This window comes from Eriocheir sinensis, chromosome 28 (genome assembly GCF_024679095.1).
Source record: "Eriocheir sinensis breed Jianghai 21 chromosome 28, ASM2467909v1, whole genome shotgun sequence".
Classification (NCBI taxonomy): domain Eukaryota; kingdom Metazoa; phylum Arthropoda; class Malacostraca; order Decapoda; family Varunidae; genus Eriocheir; species Eriocheir sinensis.
This window is the reverse complement of record NC_066536.1, coordinates 13,008,441-13,031,904: the sequence shown is the minus strand read 5'-3', so window position 1 is coordinate 13,031,904 and position 23,464 is coordinate 13,008,441. Positions and strand designations below refer to the sequence as shown.

Genomic DNA, 23,464 nt, shown 5'->3' with positions numbered 1-23,464 from the left:
GAAGCATTTAAACTTAATATAAAATGGCAAGTTTATTTTAAATTGCGAACCACTATGAACATTCTGCAGGCCAAAGAGCAAACTCTTTAAGTGGGGTCAGGGTAGCTCAATGGGTTTGGTGCTTGCAAGTTCGTTCTCAGCTCCCGGCAGCTTTTCTGTGAGAGAGGTAAAGTTCTTTGTAACCCTACCAGAGCTAAAGCGACTCATTGATTGATAATTAACACACAAGTCAAAATCAAGAAGCCAAGCATTGTTATTCCTTACGCAAGGCCAGCCTAGTCTAATCAAAAAGATGTATTAATAACTGCTACCCATGACAACAAAAAACATTTGGAAATTATTTTGCTTTTACCCATAACAAAAACTAATTAATATAGGAAATTATTTTGCTTTAAGGGGTAAGTCTAGTTGTAGGACTGGCAAATTTTACCAATAGTAACACAAGAATGAACAGACCTAGTGACCCAAAATTTCAATATGTTGTAGCTTAAACATAGAGCTCTCCAGAAAAGTACAGCATGCTAACAAACTCAACAACAACAAGAGAAGAGAAAGAAGCCTCCAGTTTATCCTAGATCTGTATATTTTACCCAAGATTTACCACAAATTTACACTTTTTTTACTTTTTCAATAACTGACACTTTTATTTTTATTAGTATTTTAAGTTTATTTCTTGTCAGGTGGAATATATCGCATTCATATAATTAAATCCCGAGTTCAAAGGGTTGGAAATGGAAGATGCATTACCCTAAAATACCAAAAAGTTCCCCTAATGATTGTCCAATTAGCCTACTTTAAAGCGTAACTTGCCCAATAGTGGAAGCCCTGGAGTTATTGCGCCAAGTGGCTCAACTGATACTGTGTCTGCCCACAACAGACAAGAACAAACCTGTATGAATCAACTAACGAAATAGTTAGCTTCACTAATTAGCGAATTAGCGGAACCGTGCCCATCACTGACTAGAGGATGCTACGCTGGGTAGTGATTCTTGTCATACAATAGCACAAATTCAGGTCCCTAAGATCTTTTATTTAATCCCATGATAAATTTAATTGAACTGATATCCTAGCACTGACCAGTGGAGGCCAGGTAATACTAATGACTCAGATGGAGGTGCCTTAGATCACTGTCACTATAACACCTAAGTACCTTGGATCCCTGAGTCACACTAAAGCTGATGGTAGCTCATTAAATCCTTGACAACAATGCTAAGACGAGGTACCTTCGATTCCTGCACCACACTGCAACACACACTGCTTCTTGGAGCACTATCACAGTGATACATTGAGGCCACAGGGGTCACTGCCACAATTTGTGATAACAAAGGCAAGCTGCTAACATAGATAATGAGTTTTCAGTGCATCTAAAAGCAGCATGGATGAGACATTGCCAGCTTTGATCTTCCTTTCCATTGTTCGTTTAATCTACCTGTGCTCAAGCAGGTGACCATAAACAAGCACCACGCATAACCCTTTTTTGGATGAGGTCATAACATACTACATTCATTCCTGACACTTGTAGCGCCTGACCGCCAGATGGGAGGGCCTCCCATAACTCACTTTGCAATGGGGTACCTCTTTGGCTGACTGGTTAAGGAGTAGCTTTCCCATCTCACTGGTCGCAGGTTTGATCCCCGGCGCCAGTAAAACTCTTTCTTGGTCAGGAATAATTTCACGTGTGTTTCATGACACACTGTGATTGTATGGGAGATATAGTAAAGTGGTATTTCAGGCAATACCCACTCTGACCAAATTTCCTCTACCAGTAAGACAATCACTTAATGGTTTGTGCTTTAGTAAGAGTGTCCCATTGTCTCATTGTCCACCTCAGTAAAACCTTACACAAGAAATACTTCCATTTCTATAGGTAGTAAAAGTTTCCCATTTCAGGTTATTATAATACAGACCCTTTGCAGGATGCAAACCACTATCGTGATGCTTATCCATCAAAATGGGTTTGACCTTCATTAATCTGTAAAAGTGCATGTAAACGATCAAACCCTCATAGTCCTCACTGAGAATCTGACGAGGACATGCATTGCACCGGGATCAATGTAAGGCCAAAGTGTGACAGGTTGGCAAGCTTGAATGTACAGCACCTAACAGATACATAATATTTACTGCAATAAAGTCTCACTAATGCAAATCTGAGCTACTAAAGAGAAGTACAGGAGTTTGATCCAGAGGGAGAATCTTTTTTCTTACAAGATGCTGACGTCCTGGACTTCATAAGTTGGTAGAGTTTGTCTGCCTGCTGTATGGCATCTGACAAAGCTTCACAATGTCTCTGGAGGGTTTGGGGAACTTTTTCTATTCCATAATAAGCCCCTGAAAAAATTGTTTGAAAATTTCAAAAGGGGTTCAGTACATGAAGTATGAAGACTGTGAGTAACTGGCTCTCAAGAAATGCCATGTGTAAGCCAACTAGTCTTCTGAATCTCCTTATATCATTATTTATCCTCGTGTATAACATTTCTGAAGTATCATAATTGAAGAGAATAGTGAAGCAGCATCCCACCTGCAATGCTTCCTGCCATGGATGCTATGGTGTCTGTGTCTCCACCCAAGCTGATGGCATACTGCAGGGTCCTCTGGAACTCATTGTCAGTCTGATATGAATGGGAAAAAAAGTTACTCGGCAGACAGCCCAACCCAAGCAGAGAATATTATCTTTTTAGTTTGGCTAAATATGCTTTAAAAAAAAAAGTATATGAAGCAGCTAGGTATGTTTGCAAGAGCTGCCTTGTATATACCTCAATGCTTGGGATGGGATTTAAAGCTCTGAGGAAGGAGTAAATGGCAGTTGGCACAGATCTATGGGCAGAAACATCCACACCCAGCTCTTCCTCCACCTGCTCTCCCTCAACAGAGTTCCCGTGTTCCAGCAGCTCCAACACTTTCTCCAACTTCTTGACATACAAAAATGGCTCATCTCCCTCATCTATTATGCTGTAAAAGAAATTACATAAGGGGTCAGAAAAAGAAAGATAAAAACATCGTCTACTGTTACTAAACTACAAAACTATAAAATAATTGTAAAACTTTAGAGCAATTTACAAGGGAGAAATTTAAAACTGCTCCTTATCCTATGGTGACTAATCATGAAGAGGGGAATGGGTCACAGTTTTTCTACCAAGTTGGATTATTTCTGATGAGGTTCCGTGGGATATGTATGTAATTTGTGGGTTAAGGATTTGGGTATACTTTCTTCTTGCCATTAGTACACCCAAAGTTCACAGTTTCTGATATCAATTACAGCTAACTTTTCAAAATGAAGTATCTCCATCAATTTGTTTCTGCAGGACACAGGTTCATGTGTTGTTATCAAGAACTACTTGGGGCTGTTTTGGGTGTGTAAATAGTTAAGTAACTCCAAGAAGGACTTGGTAACTGCCCTCCACTCTATGAAGCCTCCTATCTAGGGTTCCCTGGTCATCTGAGATCTTCTCATTCAACCCTCCTAGTAAATACACTACTTTGCATCTTTGTTACATTCACAAACCAGTGTAAGTTACAATTCTTCAATCCCACCAATCAGCGTGTGACACCCACTTCTCTCATCCATACCACACTTCTCATGAACTCACATCCTTTCACTAAATATGTCCTTGCATATCAAGGCTTTACTTGACCCTTTCACTAACTATCCAAGATATGGGTTTTGTGATGAATGTGCATCAAAGAGCAACTTTTATATTTGTATGTAAGGACCTGAGCAACCTAATTGGTCAGGTTCAACTCAAGTCCAAATCATGTTTGGCACATTATTGCATTCTTTCAAGTGACAATGTTTCTGAAATGGGCTCAAGAGCTTTTAGTGCAACTGAGAATATCTTTGAGAAATGGGGTTATGGCATTTTAAAAACTGCTAAACTTGAGGCATGGCTTTACTCAATTATATGATTTTGAGGCTTATCTGACTAAGTTCATAACAGCCTCATCTACAAAGCCATTCAAGGAACGTACTCATCTTCTCCAGGCTGTTCCACTATTCTCATTTTTTCTATAAGTTTATCTATGAACTTGACACCATCTAATTCTCTGGTTGTTTGGAGGGCCTCGTGCACTGCCAGGCACTGAAACACAGGAATGGTCTGTCAAGTATTTATAGAGCAACTAATACTGTATATTCTTGTGCAAAAGTAAAATTCTTGAAAACTTTTGAAGTCACGTTTAGGGAGGCAACTTTTACATAAATGTAACTATCCTTAGCGGTTAGAATTATTCCTCAAACAAGCATACCTTATCCTGGGGGCTGACTTTTATGTGAGAATGACATTTACAAAAGCACATCAAGTAAAAGGGTTGGGGGCTTAAGCTAATCTGCATGTTGCCTCAGTGCTCATCCCAGTCTCTTTGGCCCAGGTTTCCAAGGGCACCCATCTATCAGCCAGCCCAAAAGAGATGATAAACAGCTGGGTGGACTGTGTCAACGTCAAACCCAGACCCATTAATTCATAAGTGTGTGGTAACCATTACACCAGAGAGGCACAATATACAGTACTTATGTTGATACAATGCATCATTATGAAAATATAAAAATTATAACATTGATTAACATTACAATGGCAGGTTTCTTGAAAATACAATGCACTACTATAATAACAGAACAATGAAAATATTTTATATATATAAGAGTGTCATAACATCATAGGATAGTATAATACACGAGTTATTAAGGCACACATATTTATAAGGTGGGTTGGAGTCACCTGAAGAATGGTTCCATTGTAGCCCATCTTGTTGGCATGTGTGATAAGGGCCATGTTCTTGGCTGTGTCCACAAGCTCTTGTTCAGAGGAATTGTGGCAGAAAAGAGCAATTGGAGCAGCTCGCATGGCACCTTTAAGGTGGAACAAAACATTCTCACATGGAACAAGAACAAATAAAAAACATATATGACTATGCTGCTAATAAGATTTTCACACAATTTCCCAATTTATTTCTCTAAGCTCCGATTTTTAAATATACTCATGCAGAAGTCAATTTCATGTAAATGACTTCCCTTCAAGGCCATGCTTGTGTTTAGTGAGGATGTAATAAATCTGAGTCCCTAGGAAAATAGCACCCATGTGGACTTGGCCATAAATAAAAAATGGGTTTTTACATGAATCTACAAGAGGCCAGTAAGCCTGCACATGGCAGTTCCTGAAATACTGAAGAATATAATTTGAAACAACCTCACCTCCATTCCCATAGGAGCCCCGACCATCAAACTGCAATGCTGCCGGGGCAAACACATCCTTGAACTTGGTGGCTCGGAGCCCCATGAACACCATAACAACATTACCACCATACCCTCGCCTTGGCTCAGCGAAGTACTCTTTAACAAACCTGAAAAACATTATGACCTAAATGAGTGATTCCTCTCTATCTATCATTCTGTATATATGTCTGTCTACCCTTCTAGCTATCTATTTCAATAACCTCCATACTCATTTACAGGTAACTTGATATATGTAACGGTTGCCTTCCCGAGTCATGTTTGCCTCACTTTATAATGTTTGGTTGAATATCAGGTTTCCTAGGAATACATCACCATCAAATACTTGATCTTGCCTGTATCTTGATTGAGGTAGAAGGTCTGATCAACAAAGAAAATTACTTTTCTGTCTACACTGAATCTAAACTAAATCTAATCCTTTTTAGCCATTCCTGTTCACTTTGCATGATCAGCATTTTTGTGGGCCTTTTTCTTAGCCCTTGGTCACTTGTCTACTGAAACAAAAAAAATCTAAATTATCACGAAAAATTGTGATCTTTTCATGTAAGTGTCTTCTCTTAAGGAACTCACCGCTTGGCCATGTCCTCGGCAACGAACCCTTTCTTCTCAATGAGGGAAAGAGCCACACACCTGGTCATGGCAGTGTCATCAGTGTACTGCTTGTATGGCACTGAAAGGGGTGATAAAAAGTGCTAAAATAACGTTCGTAAAAATTTTGTTTAAAGAATAGTTTAACAAAATATTTCATGCTTGTACACTTCACCACATAAAAATCAAATCATTGCAAGCAGTTAGCAAGTGCTCATGAATGTACAGTATATGAAAATGTGTTCTTCGGAAACAAAAACAAAGAATGAGATAAAACTTATATGTGAAGGTTTAGGGGTTCAAGCTATTGATACCTTTGAGATTAGGGTCATGGAGCCTCTTAAAGTATGAATTAAGCACTGAGGGTGAAGCTTTGGGATCCATCTCAAATGGTGCCCCAAGACAGTCCCCCAAGAGGGCGCCCACCAGGCAGCCACGGAACCTCCCGGCCACCACCTCCACAGCCTCCAGCATGGCCATCCTGGGAAACATCAGCAGGCTCGGTCAAGAAAGCTAGTGGACTGATACTATAAAAAAAATATGGCAAACTCAAAAACATGTGGTACCTACTCTATAGTTACAATTAGTGAGTAAAACTGAAAATACTCCTGAAACTTGCTTGCCATAATTGCTGAGTAAACCTTGATCTGTATGGCAATGATATTGAAACTCCTATTAGCTGATGTAGCACTTGAGTCTTTTCAGTGCTGGTCACATATCTTTAACCTTTAACATCAATTCAAAAAGCTAAACAAAAAAATAAATAGCACATAAGTACATATCTCACAATGCCGCAAAAAATTATATAGCAACATTATACAACAGCATCACCAACACGCTATGCAGTCAACCACTAACCCCTCTTCAAAAAGCCTATCAATTTAAGTGTGGGCCATCAAATGAAAACAATAAATAAAAGTAAATAAATAAATAATAATAATAACTTTTTTCTGAAGGCCAGATTCTAGGCCCACAGGATAGGATTAATTTTTTATATGTAAGGCTAAAAGTGGATTAGGCTACCTGATGGTGTGTCTGTTCCCCTTGTGTCAGTACTTTTGATAAATGGTATTACAACTTTGAGGGAGATGGACAAAAAAAAAAAAAAAAAAATGCCATGTAATTAGCTCCCTGGTGCCACAGTCTGGTTGTTCACATCTCAGAAACAAACAGTCTGCAATGGTTATACAGGTGGTGATTAGTGCATTAAATCCTACTAGAAAACAACAGTCAATCCCAGGAGTGCACTTGATTGCAATATGACATAATATACAATGACTGGACCACCACTGAAAGCTTATTATATCCCTTCCCTCCTTGCCACCAGGATAACTAATAGCTATAGTATTTATATTACCTCGTCACCAGGATTACTATTAGTACTATGCAACCCCTGAAGTGAACTGATTGTACTGTGACGTAATACACAATCCTGGGACCAACGAGAACACATTATATCCCTTCCCTCCTCCTCACGATTACTATGGCTGTATTGGCGGCCTGGAACAGTGGCTATATGTTTGTCTGTGTGGATAGAACGTGATACTAACGCATGACAAGTCCATAATTACCTGATAAGAGGAAGAGAAGGAAGGACAACCGGCGGGCCACTGTGTAAACAAACTGTTCAATAGTGCTGGGCTGGCTTGGGCTTATACTCCATTACTGACCTTAATAATTGGTTTTTTATTTCATTTAAGGCATTCATATCACACAATAAATTGTCTAAAATCACTTCATAGATTCTAGTGTTGATTAATGAGTGCATGTACCAATAATTAGTATAGATTAGATAAGTGACTGATGTTTGGGACACGTGGACAGCCGGACACATGTAAACAAAGCTTCCTCCAGCACCAAATCTGAGTCACGGGTATGTTATTAATGTATATACAGATGATGAACTTATTAACAGGGATATAAAGGACTTCTCAGTGAGGTGTCAGAGCCCAAATAATAGCTTAACAGTTCTTATGTTGAGTGGGAGCTTAGTGACCACCTCCAGCAACAGTTTGGGTTAAGAATGGACGTGCCCATATCTCGCTTCCTTCCGTATTAAGTACTTGTCTCTTGTCATATATTCCATCTGGTAACCCTCAAACAGGTTATAATGTGTCAAATAACCCCCTATGAGTGGTTAGCTCGTGTCTTTACAGTCACTAAAGTAAACATTAGGGTAAAAAAACTGGTAAATATGTAGAATCACTAAGCGCCTCCATCATCAACCCCGTCCCCAGAACAGTTGCCTTACTAAGTTACTATATATGGTCTCTAATAGATGGGGGTTGATTAGGGAAAAAAAAAGGTAGAGTAGTTAGGTTTGGTTGGATATATTAGGAGGTGATGTTATATTGTTAGGTTTGATTTGATTTGTAAAGTTGATTATTTTTTATATGTGCATGTGATATGCTTAGCAATGCACAATGGTCAAGGGGGCAACTCAACTCCTTGAAATATAACTAAACTTCTAAGTGTTTCTTCTTCTTTCTTGCAGTTCAAGCTCTAAAGGAGAAGCCCACCACCTTCAGGATGTTTCAGGTGTTGATGGAAGTGTTGCCAAACATTCATGTCAGCAATATTTACATTACACTACCTGAAGCTGATAGCTCTGATTCCTGTCGAGATGTAGTCATCCAGAAATCGGAGTGCGTGGTGCAGTTGCAGTCTGGCAAGGAGTTGTGCTTAAAGCTGCCAAAAGGAATGTGTTTGGTGCCTGATGAGGTGAGTTCTGATTCTGGGATCAAACCTTTGCCTATGGGTTCATAGCATGCTAGCCACTGTACCATGGAGGCACCATAATCTTTTTGTTTTCTATGATTATGTAAAGGGGGCATTGTCAAGAAAATATACTACAGTTTATTTTTCTTCCTCACATCATTGCAGGTGAGGTGTATCAATCATGAAGAGGAGGTGATCACTATTAGAGTCCAGTTGGATGACAAGACCTCACTCATAAATACTTTGGCTGCAGACCTCATGAGTGATTCTGACATGTCTGAATCCACTCCACTATCCACCTCTCTCTCTGACTCTTTACTGTCTGGGGAATGCAAGGCATGTAAGCACCAAGTGTTTGAGCCTGTGAGGCTAGGGAGGGTGCTGCCTTTACCCTCTGTGGACTGGGAACAAGCCTCTGAGGATTGGTTCTGTCACATCCATAAGGAAGATGGCCAGAGGCTGAAACCAACATCCCTTCATCCTGAGAAGGATGAATGCTTCTACACTGAACTGTTCTTCCTGTTTCATCATAGTGTCATAAAGCATACAAAGGCTGCAGATCCCAGTGAGAGACTAGATATAAACTGTGTCAAGTGTAATCTTCCTCTTGGTGTGCTAGTGCATCAATCAGCAAAGTTGTGGATTCATAACCTGGTGTTGAAAAATGAGGATGAAGGTGTTGTACACAGTACTGATGTGAGCACAATAATGTTGTCATTATTCCATAACCTAGAAAAAGATAGCTTTGGTGTGAACTGCAGAGTTGTTCTTCAGCTACAAACTCTACCAAAGAAGTACCTGTACATGGTGACGATGAATACCAATCAAAAACTGTTGATATCCAAAGACTCTGAGTTGTTGCATTCAGGAGTTAATGGAAGGGAGAAGCAGTTAGAGATGAACTTCACGAAGGAGTGCATGGATGCCAAGCGTGCCCGGGAAAGTGGCCGGCCTGAGGTGGGGCTGCAGGCTGTGTTTGGGGTGAAGCTATTGTTTGCGGTGAAGGAGGGGGATGATGACGAGACTGGAGGGTGGGCTGACAGTGTACATGTCCATCTTATTCCTTGCAGTGACATTTTCTTCACAGAGGTGAAGGCTTTACTAGAAGCATCCAACAGCTGCTTGCCTGAGAACATAAAATTTATAGAAAATATGAGAGTTGGCTATATTATTAAGTAGCAGTTTGTAGCTCAGAAGCTGGCTGAAACTTTGTAATAAAACATCGTAGAAAGGCATCAATGTATCACTCCACCCAAGCATTGCTCATTACTTACAGACTAGCTGGGAATTGTATGGTATTGTACAGTATCCACTTGTCTGAAAATTGCCTGAACCTACAACAGAAATATACCAATATATCATCATAAAATATCATCCCAAACATCAGAGGCATGCAGTTGTTAGAGCAAGGAAAGCACCTTTGGAAATTATTTTGCTTTTACCCATAACAAAAACTAACTAAATGAAGTTATTTTGCTTTAAGGGATAAAGTCTAGTTCTAAGACTGGGAAATTCTACCAATACTAACACAAGATAGAACATCAAGTTCCCCTGTTCTTAACCACAATCAAACAAATTGAAAGTTTCACCAAGATTGTAGTAAGAGCAGAGACAAACCTCCCAGTCACTCATTTTTCACTGCTATAACAAAACAATCAATTGTTAACTATAGCCTTCGCAATATTCTAATAAGCATGGAACTTAAACATCTGGCTGTTTCTCAAATTAAATTTTCCTTGTAATCGATAATCCCATTTTGAGCTCTAATAAATATTTATTGCGCCACCTGATGGACGGCTAAACTTTTCTGTCAGTCCTGGTTACTAGGGGATGCTGGGCTGGGTAGTGATTCTTGTCATACTATAGCACAAATTCAGGTCCCTAAGATTTTTCATTTAATCCCATGATAAATTTAGATGAATTGATATCCTAGCACCAGTGGTGGGCACCAATCACTTTTTTGCTGTTCCGATCCTCGATCATCCAATCACTTTGGGCAGCTGATCTGATTCCGATCATCCGATCATTTTTTATGTACTGCTGTTCCGATCATCCGATCATTAAAGCTTATAATAATTATTATTATTTTTTTATAAAATAATAATTACAAGAAACACCTATTTTAGGCGTTCTTTAAGTAATAATTTCAAATAAGTAATAACTTAATTATTTGCTTATAAATATCTTTATTTTTCCTCTTTCTTTTGGTATATAGGACATGGTAAAGAAAAAAAGTTATCTTAACTTTTTATTTTAGGCATTTATTTAAGTCTACCCTTTTTATTCAGTTTATGAAAGTATGAAAAAGGAATTATGTTCGCTATTCTAACTATTGTTTGAAGTTGATTTAGATTTTTGACAAATGTTTGTCATTTTTTTATATTTTATCATCGATATTTAGGAAATATTTTTTACTTTTGTATAAAAACAAACAATAGTGATTATTATCCTTCCTGATTAAATAGCTTTTTGAATAAAAGAAATTGGTCCATAAATAAGAGAGTTACAAGAACATAAGCAATAAGGTTTTGATTATAAGTGAGCCGGGTAGGACACGTAGCAATGGGTTTAAGTTGGATAAGTTCAGGTTCAACAAAGACATAGGCAAGAATTGGTTTACCAACAGAGTGGTGGATGAGTGGAATAGACTTAGCAGTCATGTGGTGAGCACCAACACGATAGATACATTCAAGATACATTCCTCCTCTTGTTGCGGGGGGGAGGGGGGAGGATACGGGATGGTGCGGTGTGGCGTTTGGCTTGCAGTGCCACATTGGGTTCACAGGAGCTGCCTTGTAAAGGCCACCCAGTCTGTTGCAGACTCCTTATTTTCTTATGTTCTTAATTTAACATGGGATTCCCAATTTTAACCCCCCCCCCTATTTAACTAGATAATAACTCTTGATAAATAAAACAAGAATGGTAGGTAATAAACCATTTATTAAAGTCATAGAAAAAAAAATATTACCCGTTTTAAAATCATAAAAAAGGCACTGAAAAATTGACAAATGAACACATGTACCTTGTTATTGTACTTATAACACAGCTCATGCTGATCACGCATTCAGAGCATTTGTCGGCAAACCTTAAGAATTCCAGTCCCGCGGGGGATTCGCCTGATTCAGTTGCCAGTTATGCATTTTCTACTGCATTGTTACCGCACGGCGAGACCCTAACTAGATTCCCGACTATGCAGAGCCCGACGGGTGGTGGGGGTCAAGGGGAGGCAAGCCCCCCTCCCTGTTAGGAAGGTGGGGGGGTCAAGGGGGGCAAAGCCCCTCCCCCCTTTTAGCTTAGGTCGTGTTAGTTTCCCGAAAAGGAACTGACACTGCCGCCATTACAGGGTGGTAAAACTGTAGCAGAAATTGCATAACTGGCATCTGAGCCAGGCGACCCTCCCGCGGAACTGGAGTTCTAATGGTTTGCCCAATTGTCATTTCACGTAATCAGTTTATGAATTTAGTTCAGTTCACTAACCTGTCGCTTCTCTCTCCCTTCAGAGATCGGGCTCGGATCACAAACTAGTCCATGATTCCTAAAAAAAAAAAAAAATAAAAAAATAAAATAAAAATAAAAATGTACTATACTGTCATTCCTCCTCCTCCTCACTGGTTACTTTCTTTGTCTTACCTCCTCCTCCTCCTCCTCACACGTCACCGTCACCCATCACCCGTCACCCTATATTTAGGTAATAATTTGAGGGAAAGACAACGACTTTGTAAACCTTCCATTTCACTTGGCAGCGTCGCATGAGCCACGTGCCAAGTGAAATGGAAGGTTTACAGAGTTGTTGTCTTTCCCTCAAATCCCAAGCCATTCATAACACAATGCAGTCATATTATGAATATATTTATATATTCCATAAATATATTACGTACAGGCTAACAGTGACAGATCGCCAGGCGCAGGTCATCCCTAGACGTGTAACAAACAAGGACAAAGCCCCCCACGTAATTCACATAAATGAATTACTCGTTAGAATGTAAAGCCTTAGATATTATATAAATGTGTGTGTCACTCACCAGGTACAGCCGATAGTCGGCTTAACTCGGTTACTGGAGTGAGCATAAAGCCCTCCAATGCAGCCCACACCACACTGTCATGGCGTCATGTGACAAGTCCCGCCAAGCAAATAAAGCGACTTTGCGCCTGCACGTTTCGTTCATGATACCTTACCAGGATTAAATAAATTAACGATCAATAATTATTGCTTAATATTATAAATAAAGATGCTTATTGAAGTGACTATTTAGCAACGTGTATAAAAATAATTGTAGGAAATAAGTCGTGAGGTTTTCAAAATGTCCGCAGTCAGTTGTTGCCATGACAACGTTGACCACATTTTTCTATGTGATCAGTGATCAGAAGTTAGTTTGTGAAGTTCCGATCTGCACAGTCCAATTACCTTTTACAAAGATGATCCAATCTTTGCATTTCCGATCGCCGATTGCTGTTCCAATCAGATCGAAAGATCGGACGATTGGAATGATGATCAGAAGTGCCCAGCTCTGCCTAGAACTGACTAGTGGAGGCCAGGTAATACTAATGACTCAGATGGAGGTGCCTTAGATCACTGTCACTATAACACCTAAGTACCTTGGATCCCTGAGTCACACTAAAGCTGATGGTAGCTCATTAAATCCTTGACAATAATGCTAAGACGAGGTACCTTCGATTCCTGCACCACACTACAACACACATTGCTTCTTGGAGCACTATCACAGTGATACATTGAGGCCACAGGGGTCACTGCTACAATTTGTGATAACAAAGGCAAGCTGCTAACATAGATAATGAGTTTTCAGTGCATCTAAAAGCAGCATGGATGAGACATTGCCAGCTTTGATCTTCCTTTCCATTGTTTGTTTAATCTACCTGTGCTCAAGCAGGTGACCATAAACAAGCACCATATGTAACCCCTTTTTGGATGAGGTCATATCATTCATAACATACTACACTCACTCCTGCCACTTGTAGTGCCTGTCCTACCTGATGGGAGGGCCTCCCATAACTCACTCTGTGAGTGGGGTACCTCTTTGGCTGACTGGTTAAGGAGTGGCTTTCCCATCTCGCTGGTCGCGGGTTCAATCCCCAGCGCCAGTAAAACTCTTTCCTGGTCTGAATTATTATTTTCTCATGTGCTTCATGACATGCTGTGATTGTATGGGAGATACAGTAAGGTGGTATTTTGGACAATACACACTGACCTAATTTCCTCTACCAGTATGACAACCACTTAACGGTTTGTGCTTTAGTAATTGTCCCATTGTCTCATTGTCCACCTCAGTAAAACCTTGCTATTTTGTGTGTCAACCATGATTCGAAAGGTCAGATGCATTATTACAATGACTGGTGATTGCACAAGAAATACTTCCATTTCTATAGGTAGTAAAAGTTTCCCATTTCAGGTTATTATAATACAGAACCTTTGCAGGATGCAAACCACTATCATGATGCTTATCCTTCAAAATGGGTTTGACCTTAATTAATCTGTAAAAGTGCATGTAAACGATCAAACCCTCATAGTCCTCACTGAGAATCTGATGAGGACATGCATTGCACCGGGATCAATGTAAGGCCAAAGTGTGACAGGTTGGCAAGCTTGAATGTACAGCACCTAACAGATACATAATATTTACTGCAATGCAAATCTGAGCTACTAAAGAGAAGTACAGGAGTTTGATCCAGAGGGAAAAAAAATTCTCTTACAAGATGCTGACGTCCTGGACTTCACAAGCTGGTAGAGTTTGTCTGCCTGCTGTATGGCATCCGACACACCTTCACAGTGTCTCTGGAGGGTTTGGGGAACTTCCTCTATTCCATAATAAGCCCCTGAAAAAATCATGTTAGAAAAGTTCAAAAGGGGTTCAGTACATGAAGTGTATAGACTGTAAGTAACTGGCTCTCAAGAAATGCCATGTGTAAGCCAACTAGTCTTCTGAAATCTCCTTATATCATTATTTATCCTCGTGTATAACATTTCTGAAGTATCATAATTGAAGAGAATAGTGAAGCAGCATCCCACCTGCAATGCTTCCTGCCATGGATGCTATGGTGTCTGTGTCTCCACCCAAGCTGATGGCATACTGCAGGGTCCTCTGGAACTCATTGTCAGTCTGATATGAATGGTAAAAAAAGTTACTTGGCAGACAGCCCAACCCAAGCAGAGAATATTATCTTTTTAGTTTGGCCAAATATGCTATAAAAAAATGTATTTGAAGCAGCTAGGTAGGTTTGCAAGAGGTGCTTTGTATAAGCAGACAGTATACCTCAATGCTTGGGATGGGATTTAAAGCTCTGAGGAAGGAGTAAATGGCAGTTGGCACAGATCTATGGGCCAAAACCTGCACACCCAGCTCTTCCTCCACCTGCTCTCCCTCAACAGAGTTCCCGTGTTCCAGCAGCTCCAACACTTTCTCCAACTTCTTGACATACAAAAATGGCTCATCTCCCTCATCTGTTATGCTGTAACAGAAATTACATAGGGGGTCAGAAAAAGAAAAAAAACATCATCTTCTGTTACTGAACTACAAAACTACAAAATAAATGTAAAACTTTAGAACAATTACAAGGCAAGTGATTCAAAACTGCTCCTTATCCTACAGTGACTAATCACGAAGAGGGGAATGGGTCACAGTTTTCCTACCAAGTTGGATTATTTCTGATGAGGTTCCGTGGGTTATGTAAGTAATTTGTGGGTTAAGGATTTGGGTATACTTTCTTCTTGCCATTAGTACACCCAAAGTTCACAGTTTCTGATATCAATTACAGCTAACTTTTCAAAATGAAGTATCACTATCAGTTTGTTTCTGCAGGACACAGGTTCATCTGTTGTTATCAAGAACAACTTGGGGCTGTTTTGGGTGTGTAAATAGTTAAGTAACTCCAAGAAGGACTTGGTAACTGCCCTCCACCCTATGAAGCCTCCTATCTAGGGTTCCCTGGTCATCTGAGATCTTCTCATTCAACCCTCCTTATAAATACACTACTTTACATCTTTGTTATATTCACAAACCAATATAAATTACAATTATTCAATCCCACCAATCAGCATCTGGCACTCTTTTCTCTCATCTATACCACAATTCTCATGAACTCACATCCTTTCACTAAATATGTCCTTGCATATCAAGGCTTTACTTGACCCTTTCACTAACTATCCAAGATATGGGTTTTGTGATGAATGTGTATCAAAGAGCAACTTTTATATTTGTATATAAGGATCTGAGCAACCTAGTTGGTCAGGTTCAACTCAAGTCCAAATCATGTTTAGCACATTATTGCATTCTTTCAAGTGACAATGTTTCTGAAATGGGCTCAAGAGCTTTTAGTGCAACTGAGAATATCTTTGAGAAATGGGGTTATGGCATTTTAAAAACTGCTAAACTTGAGGCATGGCTTTACTCAATTATATGATTTTGAGGCTTATCTGACTGAGTTTATAACAGCCTCATCTACAAAGCCATTCAAGGAACGTACTCATCTTCTCCAGGCTGTTCCACTATTCTCATTTTTTCTATAAGTTTATCTATGAACTTGACACCATTTAATTCTGTGGTTGTTTGGAGGGCCTCGTGCACTGCCAGGCACTGAAACACAGGAATGGTCTGTCAAGTATTTATAGAGCAACTAATACTGTATATTCTTGTGCAAAAGTAAAATTCTTGAAAACTTTTGACGTCACGTTTAGGGAGGCAACTTTTACATAAATGTAACTATCCTTAGAGGTTAAAATTATTCCTCAAACAAGCATACCTTATCTTGGGGGTTGACTTTTATGTGAGAAGGACATTTACAAAAGCACATCAAGTTCAGTGCTCATCCTGGTCAAAGAGATGATAAACAGCTTCAAACCCAGACCTATTAATTCATAAGTGTTGATAAAATGCATCAAAATGAAAATATAAAATTATAACACTGATTAACATTACAATGGCAGGTTTCCTACTATAATAACAGAACAATGAGAAGGATAGTATAATGCACGAGTTATTAAGGCACACATATTTATAAGGTGGGTTGGAGTCACCTGAAGAATGGTTCCATTGTAGCCCATCTTGTTGGCATGTGTGATAAGGGCCATGTTCTTGGCTGTGTCCACAAGCTCTTGTTCAGAGGAATTGTGGCAGAAAAGAGCAATTGGAGCAGCTCGCATGGCACCTTTAAGGTGGAACAAAACATTCTCACATGGAACAAGAACAAATAAAAAACATATATGACTATGCTGCTAATAAGATTTTCACACAATTTCCCAATTTATTTCTCTAAGCTCTAATTTTTAAATATACTCATGCAGAAGTCAATTTCATGTAAATGACAACTTCCCTTCAAGGCCATGCTTGTGTTTAGTGAGGGTGTAATAAATCTGAGTCCCTAGGAAAATAGCACCCTTGTGGACTTGGCCATAAATAAAAAAATGGGTTTTACATGAATCTACAAGAGGGCAGTCAGCCTGCACATGGCAGTTCCTGAAATACTGAAGAATATAATTTGAAACAACCTCACCTCCATTCCCATAGGAGCCCCGACCATCAAACCGCGATGCTGCCGGGGCAAACACATCCTTGAACTTGGTGGCTCGGAGCCCATTGAACACCAAAACAACAGTGCCACCATACTTTCGCCTTGGCTCAGCAAAGTACTCTTTAACAAACCTGAAAGACATTATGACCTAAATGAGTGATTCCTATCTCTATCTATCATTCCATATATATGTCTGCCTACCCTTCTATTTTAACCCTTTCATTGTGCTTGGCGAGTGAGGTGACTATCTCCCCAGGTGCACTCGGGCAGCCCAACGGGGCGGGGGGTCTCTTTTAACCGCTGTATCTCAAAAACTATTCATCACAGCTAAAAAAGCAAAAACACCATTGCAAAGAGGAGGCCAAGATCTATAAGATTTGGTTATGTAAGCCTCTCCTGCGAATGTACAGGCACATTCAGGGGATGTTGCCTGTGTAGAAGTACATCTGTGCGTGCACAACGGTCAGCCATATTGAGGCAATTACTGAGTAGATCTCTTGATGGGGTGCTGGCGGGGTAGTATTGCTAACTGCAAAATTTACAACTATTTGGTCAAAAAATTAGTCAGGTGATAGGTGAAGCTATGCAAAAATGCCGCTATATTAGACAACAACATCCACCAGTTACTCGTCCGTAGATTTTCCGCGCTTTTCCACTGAATTGACAATGCTGTGGGGTGAAAAATAGTGTTGGAACACTCTCATACGTGGCAAATTTGAGTGCGACTGGCGCTCGCAGTGAGCATTTAGCACCCCTGGCAAGTTACACTAGTCCTCGCTGCGAGGATGTAGCAACGAAAGGGTTAATAACCTCCATACCTATTTATAGGTTAACTTGATGTATGTAAGGGTTGCCTTCCTGAGTCATGTTTGCCTCACTTTATAATGTTCGGTTGAATATCAGGTTTCCTAGGAATACATCACCATCAAATACTTGATCTTGCCTGTATCTGGATTGAGGTAGAAGGGCTGATCAACAAAGAAAATTACTTTTCTGTCTACACTGAATCTAAACTAAATCTAATCCTTTTTAGCCATTTCTGTTCTCTTTGCATGATCAGCATCTTTGAGGGCCTTTTTCTTAGCCCTTGGTCACTTGTCTACTGAAACAAAAAAATCTAAATTATTACGAAAAATTGTGATCTTTTCCAGTAAGTGTCTCTCAAGGAACTCACCGTTTGGCCATGTCCTTGGCAACGAACCCTTTCTTCTCGATGAGGGAAAGAGCCACACACCTGGTCATGGCAGTGTCATCAGTGTACTCCTTGTATGGCACTGAAAGGGGTGGTAAAAAGTTCTTACTATGGAAGTGGTTGTGCTAAAATAACATTAATAAAAATTTTGTTTAAGGAATAGTTTAACAAAATATTTCATGCTTGTACATTTCACCAAATAAAAATCAAATCAATGCAAACAGTTAATAAGTGCTCATGAATGTACGGTATATGAAAATGTGTTCTTTGGAAACAAAAACAAAGAATGAGATAAAACTTATATGTGAAGGTTTAGGGGTTCAGGTTATTGATACCTTCGAGATTAGGGTCATGGAGCCTCTTAAAGTATGAATTAAGCACTGAGGGTGAAGGTTTGTGTTGCATCTCAAATGGTGCCCCAAGACAGTCCCCCAAGACGGCGCCCACCAGGCAGCCACGGAACCTCCCGGCCACCACCTCCACAGGCTCCAGCATGGCCATCCTGGGAAACATCAGCAGGCTTGGTCAAGAAAGCTAGTGGATTGATACTATAAAACAAATATGGCAAACTCAAAAACCTGTGGTACCGTCAACTGGGGTGAATTCGGACTCGGGGCGAATTCAAACGTTTCATAAAAAAAAAGTTATCCTGGTTAATATATCATGAACAAATAATCATATCAGTGATCTGTTTGTACTCATTTGTTTGTTATTAATGTCTCTTTATTTCAGGCCATAGACTTTTAATATATGGTAGGATATGTTCTGAACACAGCTTAAAAAACAAAGACATAAAAATATGAAAATTTTGCAACATGTACAAACTTTCTTTGGCTGAGACACTGTTGAAAAGATGCAGGAATGTCTTTGGTGCTCAGCTGTACTCCCACAAATAGTGAAAAAGTAGAAAGTAAGTTATTGGAAATTACTTAAATCGTTTTTACATAATTAGATATTTAATGAAAATTTTGGAATTTTAATTCAAAATGTGGTAATTTTGGACAAGGGGGATAATGGAGGAAAAACTGGGGCAAATTCGGACAGGGGGTAATATGAACCAAAAATGTCACTATATTTGCAGTTCTGATCTGGATGTTGTTTGTCATTGGGTTCATATGTGTTTTACAGATCTAGTGTTGAGTTTCTACAACCATGCCTGTGTGAGCATGGACAAAAATGGCTAGAAAATATAAGAAAACAGAAAGTGGAGCTCGGGACTCTTATAAAGTTAAAAAAGACATGGGGAAATTCCAGGCAGCCTGCTCAGACATTACAAGTGGAAAATTAAGTGTAAGACAAGCTGCATTTAAATATGGATTTGCTAAAAGTACTCTAAATGATGCAGTCACGAGGAAACACCCCAAAAAGCAGGGAGGACAAAATATTCTTGATACAGAGGTTGAAGACATTATTGTAGTAAAAAATAATATTTAACATGCTAAATAGTCAACCACTAACTTTTCTTCAAAAAGCCTATCACTTTAAGTGTGAGCCATCAAATGAAAACAATAAATAAAAGTATGGTATAAAAAGTAAATAAATAAATAGTATAATAATAATTATACCTAACTTTTACTTGCGGAGGTCAGATTCTGGGCCCACAGGATAGAATTTCCTTTATATAAGTAAGGCTAAAAATGGATTAGCCTGCCTGAAGGTCTGTTCCCCTTGAGTCAACACTTTTAATAAATGGTATTACAACTTTAAGAGATGGACAAAAAAAAAGCCATGTACTAATTAGCTCCCTGGTGCCACAGTCTGGTTGTTCACATCTCAGAAACAAACAATCTGCAATGGAAATGGTTATACAGGTGGTGATTAGTGCGTTAAATCTTACCAGAAAACAATGGTGTCAATCAACAGAGTAAACTTGATTGTAATGCAACATAATAGACAATCCTTAGACCACCACTGAGAAAGCTTATTATATCCCTTCCCTCCTTGCCACCAGCATTACCATATTACTATAACTATTACCTCATCACCAGGATTACTATTACTATGTCAATCAACAGAGTAAACTTGATTGAAATGCGGCATAATAGACAATCCTTAGACCACCACCAGGAAGCTTATTATATGCCTTCCCTCCTCGTCACCAGGATTACTATTACTATGTCAATCAACAGAGTAAACTTGATTGAAATGCGGCATAATGAGAAAACCTACCACCACCACCAGAGCGATTACTATTAGTACTATGCCAATCCCTGGAGTGAACTGATTGTACTGTGACGTAATACACAATCCTGGGACCAACGAGAAAGCTTATTATATCCCTTCCCTCCTCGTCACGATTACTATGGCTGTATTGGCGGCCTGGAACGGTGGTTATATGTTTGTCTGTGTGGATAGAACGTGATAATAACGCATGACAAGTCCATAATTACCTGTTAAGAGGAAGAGAAGGAGCAGCGGAAGGACAGCTGGTGGGCCACTGTGTAAACAAACTGTTCAATGATGCTGGGCTGGCTTGGGCTTATACTCCATTACTGACCATATTTATTGCTTTTTATATCATTCAAGGCATTCATATCACACACTAAATTGTCTAAAATCACTTCATAGATTCTAGTATTGATTAATGGGTGTGTGTATCAATAATTAGTATAGAAGTTATAGAAAAAGATAAGTGACTGATGTTTGGGACACGTGGACAGCCGGACACATGTAAACAAAGGGATTGGAAGGAAAGGAAAGGAAAGGGAAGGAAGGGAAGAGAAGGAAAGGGAAGGGAAAGGAATCAAGGGAAGGGATGGGATTGGAAGAAAAGGAAAGGAAAGGAAAGGAAAAGGAAGGAAGGGGATGAGAAGAGAAGGGAAGGGAATGGAAAGGGGATGGGAAAAGAAAGGAAGGGAAGGGATGGGATTGGAAGAAAAGGAAATGAAATGAAAGGAAAAGGAAGAAAGGGAAGGGAAAGGGGATGGGAGGGGAAGGGAAGGGAAAGGGGATGAGAAGAGAAGAGAAGGGATGGGACTGGAAGAAAAGGAAAGGAAACGGGAGGAAGGGAAGGGAAGAGAAGGAAAGGGGATGGGATTGGAAGAAAATGAAATGAAATGAAATGAAAGGGAAGGAAGGGAAGGGAAGAGACAGAAAGTGGATGGGAAGAGAAGGGAAGGGAAAGGGGCAGGAAAATAAAAAGAACTAGGAGAACAAAATATAGGAGTGAGAGTTCTCGAGGTGACATTTGAAATACGCGGGGAAAGACTACGTAACACAAGAAGAAACACAAACACACAAAATTAATTAACAGCACCAATAATTACCTACAACCAACTAGACGCCAGGGAAATAAAACAACTAGAATAACAAGCACTATCTCATCCAACATAAGCCAGTCCCCAAGATTCCCATAGGCGTGTGGGTGACGTGTGGAGAGGTGGCGGAGCGGCCATTGGGACGTGGAGGAAGTGACGTCAAAGCGAGAAATACCTCCTTGTAGAAATAACTCGCGCTGATGTCCACTACGCATGCGCGCTGGGAAATCCACATCAGGAAAACCCATTAATTTACCTTATTTTGCTCTAGTTTCCCCACCTGTGATCTTTATAATGGCTGATATTACCCACCAGACAATAAACACCAGACAAACAGACCAAATAAGAAGGAACTGAGTGAACATTAACGTGAGGGATTTCTCTCTTCAACCTCCCATATGCGCTAGTTTTAAAGCTCTATCTTGATTTAAAAGTGATTCTCTAATGTTTATGGCGTAATATTAGAGCCGAAACTGAAGACAAAGACAGCGGGGAGTGAAATATGGATAAAATAAGGAAAGTGGACCTGTCAGTGCGAGTTATTTTGCGGGTGAGTTAGTTCCTACAGTGACGTCACGGGCGGCCTTCACACTCAGCCCTTCCTCCTGCAGTCACAGTGTCACTACCTCGTCTGCTGTCCTGCCCCGCCGCCCAAACACACAGGTGAGGCCTCAAATATTTATCCCAACACTGGAATAAGACGCTAAGGTATTTGTGTAAGCCTGGATAATACTAATGCTTGGGAAATGGGTGATATATGAAGGTGGTTGGGAAATATTTCGTCTGCTGTACTGAATTTTCTCTTGATTTCTATTTTTTTTTCTTCTGTGCCTTATAATTAATCACTAAAGTTGAATTTTGCATTTGTGTAAAGCTGGATAATACTGTTGCTTGGGAAATGGCTGACATATGAAGGTGGTTGGAAATATTGTCTGCTGTACTGATTTTTTGGGGTTTCTTTTGGTTTCTGATTTTCTTCTGTGCACTGTAAGAAAGCTGCTGGAGTGCTTGTGTAAGGGTGGGGAATTCTCTTGCTTGGGAAATTGCTAATATAAGACCGGCTAGCCGCTAGGGGGTTAATTCCGTCTGCTGTACGTACTTATTTTATTTTTTTCTTCTGTGCACTAAAAGAAAGCTACTGATGTATTTGTGTAGAGCTGGGTAGTGCTATTGCTTGGTAAATAACTATTATAAGACTGGCTGGGAGTTAATTTCGTCCACTGTACTTTTTTCTTCTTATTTTATTTGATTCTGTGTACTGTAAGAAAGCTGCTGGGGCGTCTTTTGTAAGGCTGGGGAATTCTCTTGCTTGGGAAATAACCAATACAAGAGCCTGGCTAATATATCAGAAAAAAAGTAAAATATGGCCAACAAATCTAGGGACATTTATCAAGAAGAGAAAATTTTACGTCAACCTGACCTAACATATTCTAGTTAAATAATCCTGTTTCAGTTGGTCAAATATCACTCATTTTTCCCCGTTTGCTTTTTGTAAGGAATTATGCTGAAATAACTATGATAATAAAGCATTTTGTTACAGAACCATGGATCAGGTTATGATGCTGGTTGAGCCCGCGCGGCAGTTTGCTAAGGACTCCATGCGGCTGGTGAAGCGCTGCACTAAACCAGACCGAAAAGAGTTCCAGAAGATCTCCATGGCCACAGCTATCGGATTTGCCATCATGGGCTTCATTGGGTTCTTCGTGAAGTTGATTCACATCCCCATCAACAACATTATTGTGTAAGTTCTATAATTTCCTTTGTTCTTTGCTCACAGTAGTATATTCACCACTCAATAACTTTTCTCAGTATTTGTTTACAAACTCCCCATTCTGACTAGATATGAGTCTTGGTGTGTCAAAAACATTGCTCACCTTATCCCGGTAGCAGCGACAGGCCAAATTTGTGGCTTTACCGTGTAGCAGCAATGGGCCAAATTTGTGCTATGATATAAACCCCCCA

At 39.7% G+C, this 23,464-nt stretch overlaps 2 protein-coding genes across 9 annotated transcripts; both read right to left on the bottom strand.

Annotated features, from left to right (window-relative positions):
- Positions 1-19: 19 nt before the first annotated feature.
- On the bottom strand, positions 20-20,564 carry LOC127004565 (ADP-ribosylhydrolase ARH3-like). 3 transcript variants are annotated; one of them, XM_050872412.1, is made up of 10 exons: positions 20,541-20,564; positions 6,127-6,293; positions 5,795-5,894; positions 5,186-5,334; positions 4,713-4,843; positions 3,967-4,076; positions 2,754-2,949; positions 2,519-2,609; positions 2,206-2,328; positions 20-155 (listed from the first exon to the last, which is right to left on the bottom strand). In XM_050872412.1, coding segments are annotated over exons 2-10 (1,068 nt in total). In that variant the 5' UTR covers position 6,293; positions 20,541-20,564; the 3' UTR covers positions 20-153. The 3 variants fall into 3 exon arrangements, with proteins under 3 accessions (XP_050728369.1, XP_050728368.1, XP_050728371.1); XM_050872411.1 differs by lacking the exon at positions 20,541-20,564 and adding an exon at positions 7,384-7,538; XM_050872414.1 differs by lacking the exon at positions 20,541-20,564 and adding an exon at positions 7,289-7,310.
- Positions 561-20,802, bottom strand: LOC127004562 (ADP-ribosylhydrolase ARH3-like). 6 transcript variants are annotated; one of them, XR_007757887.1, is made up of 10 exons: positions 20,636-20,800; positions 18,581-18,747; positions 18,228-18,327; positions 17,036-17,184; positions 16,560-16,690; positions 16,010-16,119; positions 14,800-14,995; positions 14,556-14,646; positions 13,127-14,362; positions 561-1,150 (listed from the first exon to the last, which is right to left on the bottom strand). XR_007757887.1 is itself a non-coding variant. In XM_050872407.1 (10 exons), the coding sequence occupies exons 2-10, from the start codon at positions 18,744-18,746 to the stop codon at positions 9,355-9,357; spliced, it is 1,368 nt and encodes a 455-aa protein (XP_050728364.1). In that variant the 5' UTR covers position 18,747; positions 20,636-20,802; the 3' UTR covers positions 9,220-9,354. The 6 variants fall into 6 exon arrangements, 2 of the variants coding, with proteins under 2 accessions (XP_050728364.1, XP_050728365.1); XR_007757885.1 differs by having other exon boundaries at positions 561-1,223; positions 13,200-14,362; XR_007757884.1 differs by having other exon boundaries at positions 561-1,908; positions 13,957-14,362.
- Between the last annotated feature and the right edge of the window lie 2,662 nt (positions 20,803-23,464).

Excerpts from the sequence above, each read along its gene's own strand:
- LOC127004562 (XM_050872407.1), bottom strand. The coding sequence starts at position 18,746 with ATGGCCATGCTGGAGCCTGTGGAGGTGGTGGCCGGGAGGTTCCGTGGC. Across the intron at positions 17,185-18,227 it reads GCCAAGGACATGGCCAAACG|GTTTGTTAAAGAGTACTTTG; the intron begins GTGAGTTCCTTG and ends AATGTCTTTCAG. Across the intron at positions 14,363-14,555 it reads CATGGCAGGAAGCATTGCAG|GGGCTTATTATGGAATAGAG; the intron begins GTGGGATGCTGC and ends TGATTTTTTCAG.
- LOC127004565 (XM_050872412.1), bottom strand. The coding sequence starts at position 6,292 with ATGGCCATGCTGGAGGCTGTGGAGGTGGTGGCCGGGAGGTTCCGTGGC. Across the intron at positions 5,335-5,794 it reads GCCGAGGACATGGCCAAGCG|GTTTGTTAAAGAGTACTTCG; the intron begins GTGAGTTCCTTA and ends AATGTTTTTCAG. Across the intron at positions 4,844-5,185 it reads GGGCTCCTATGGGAATGGAG|GTGCCATGCGAGCTGCTCCA; the intron begins GTGAGGTTGTTT and ends TCCACCTTAAAG.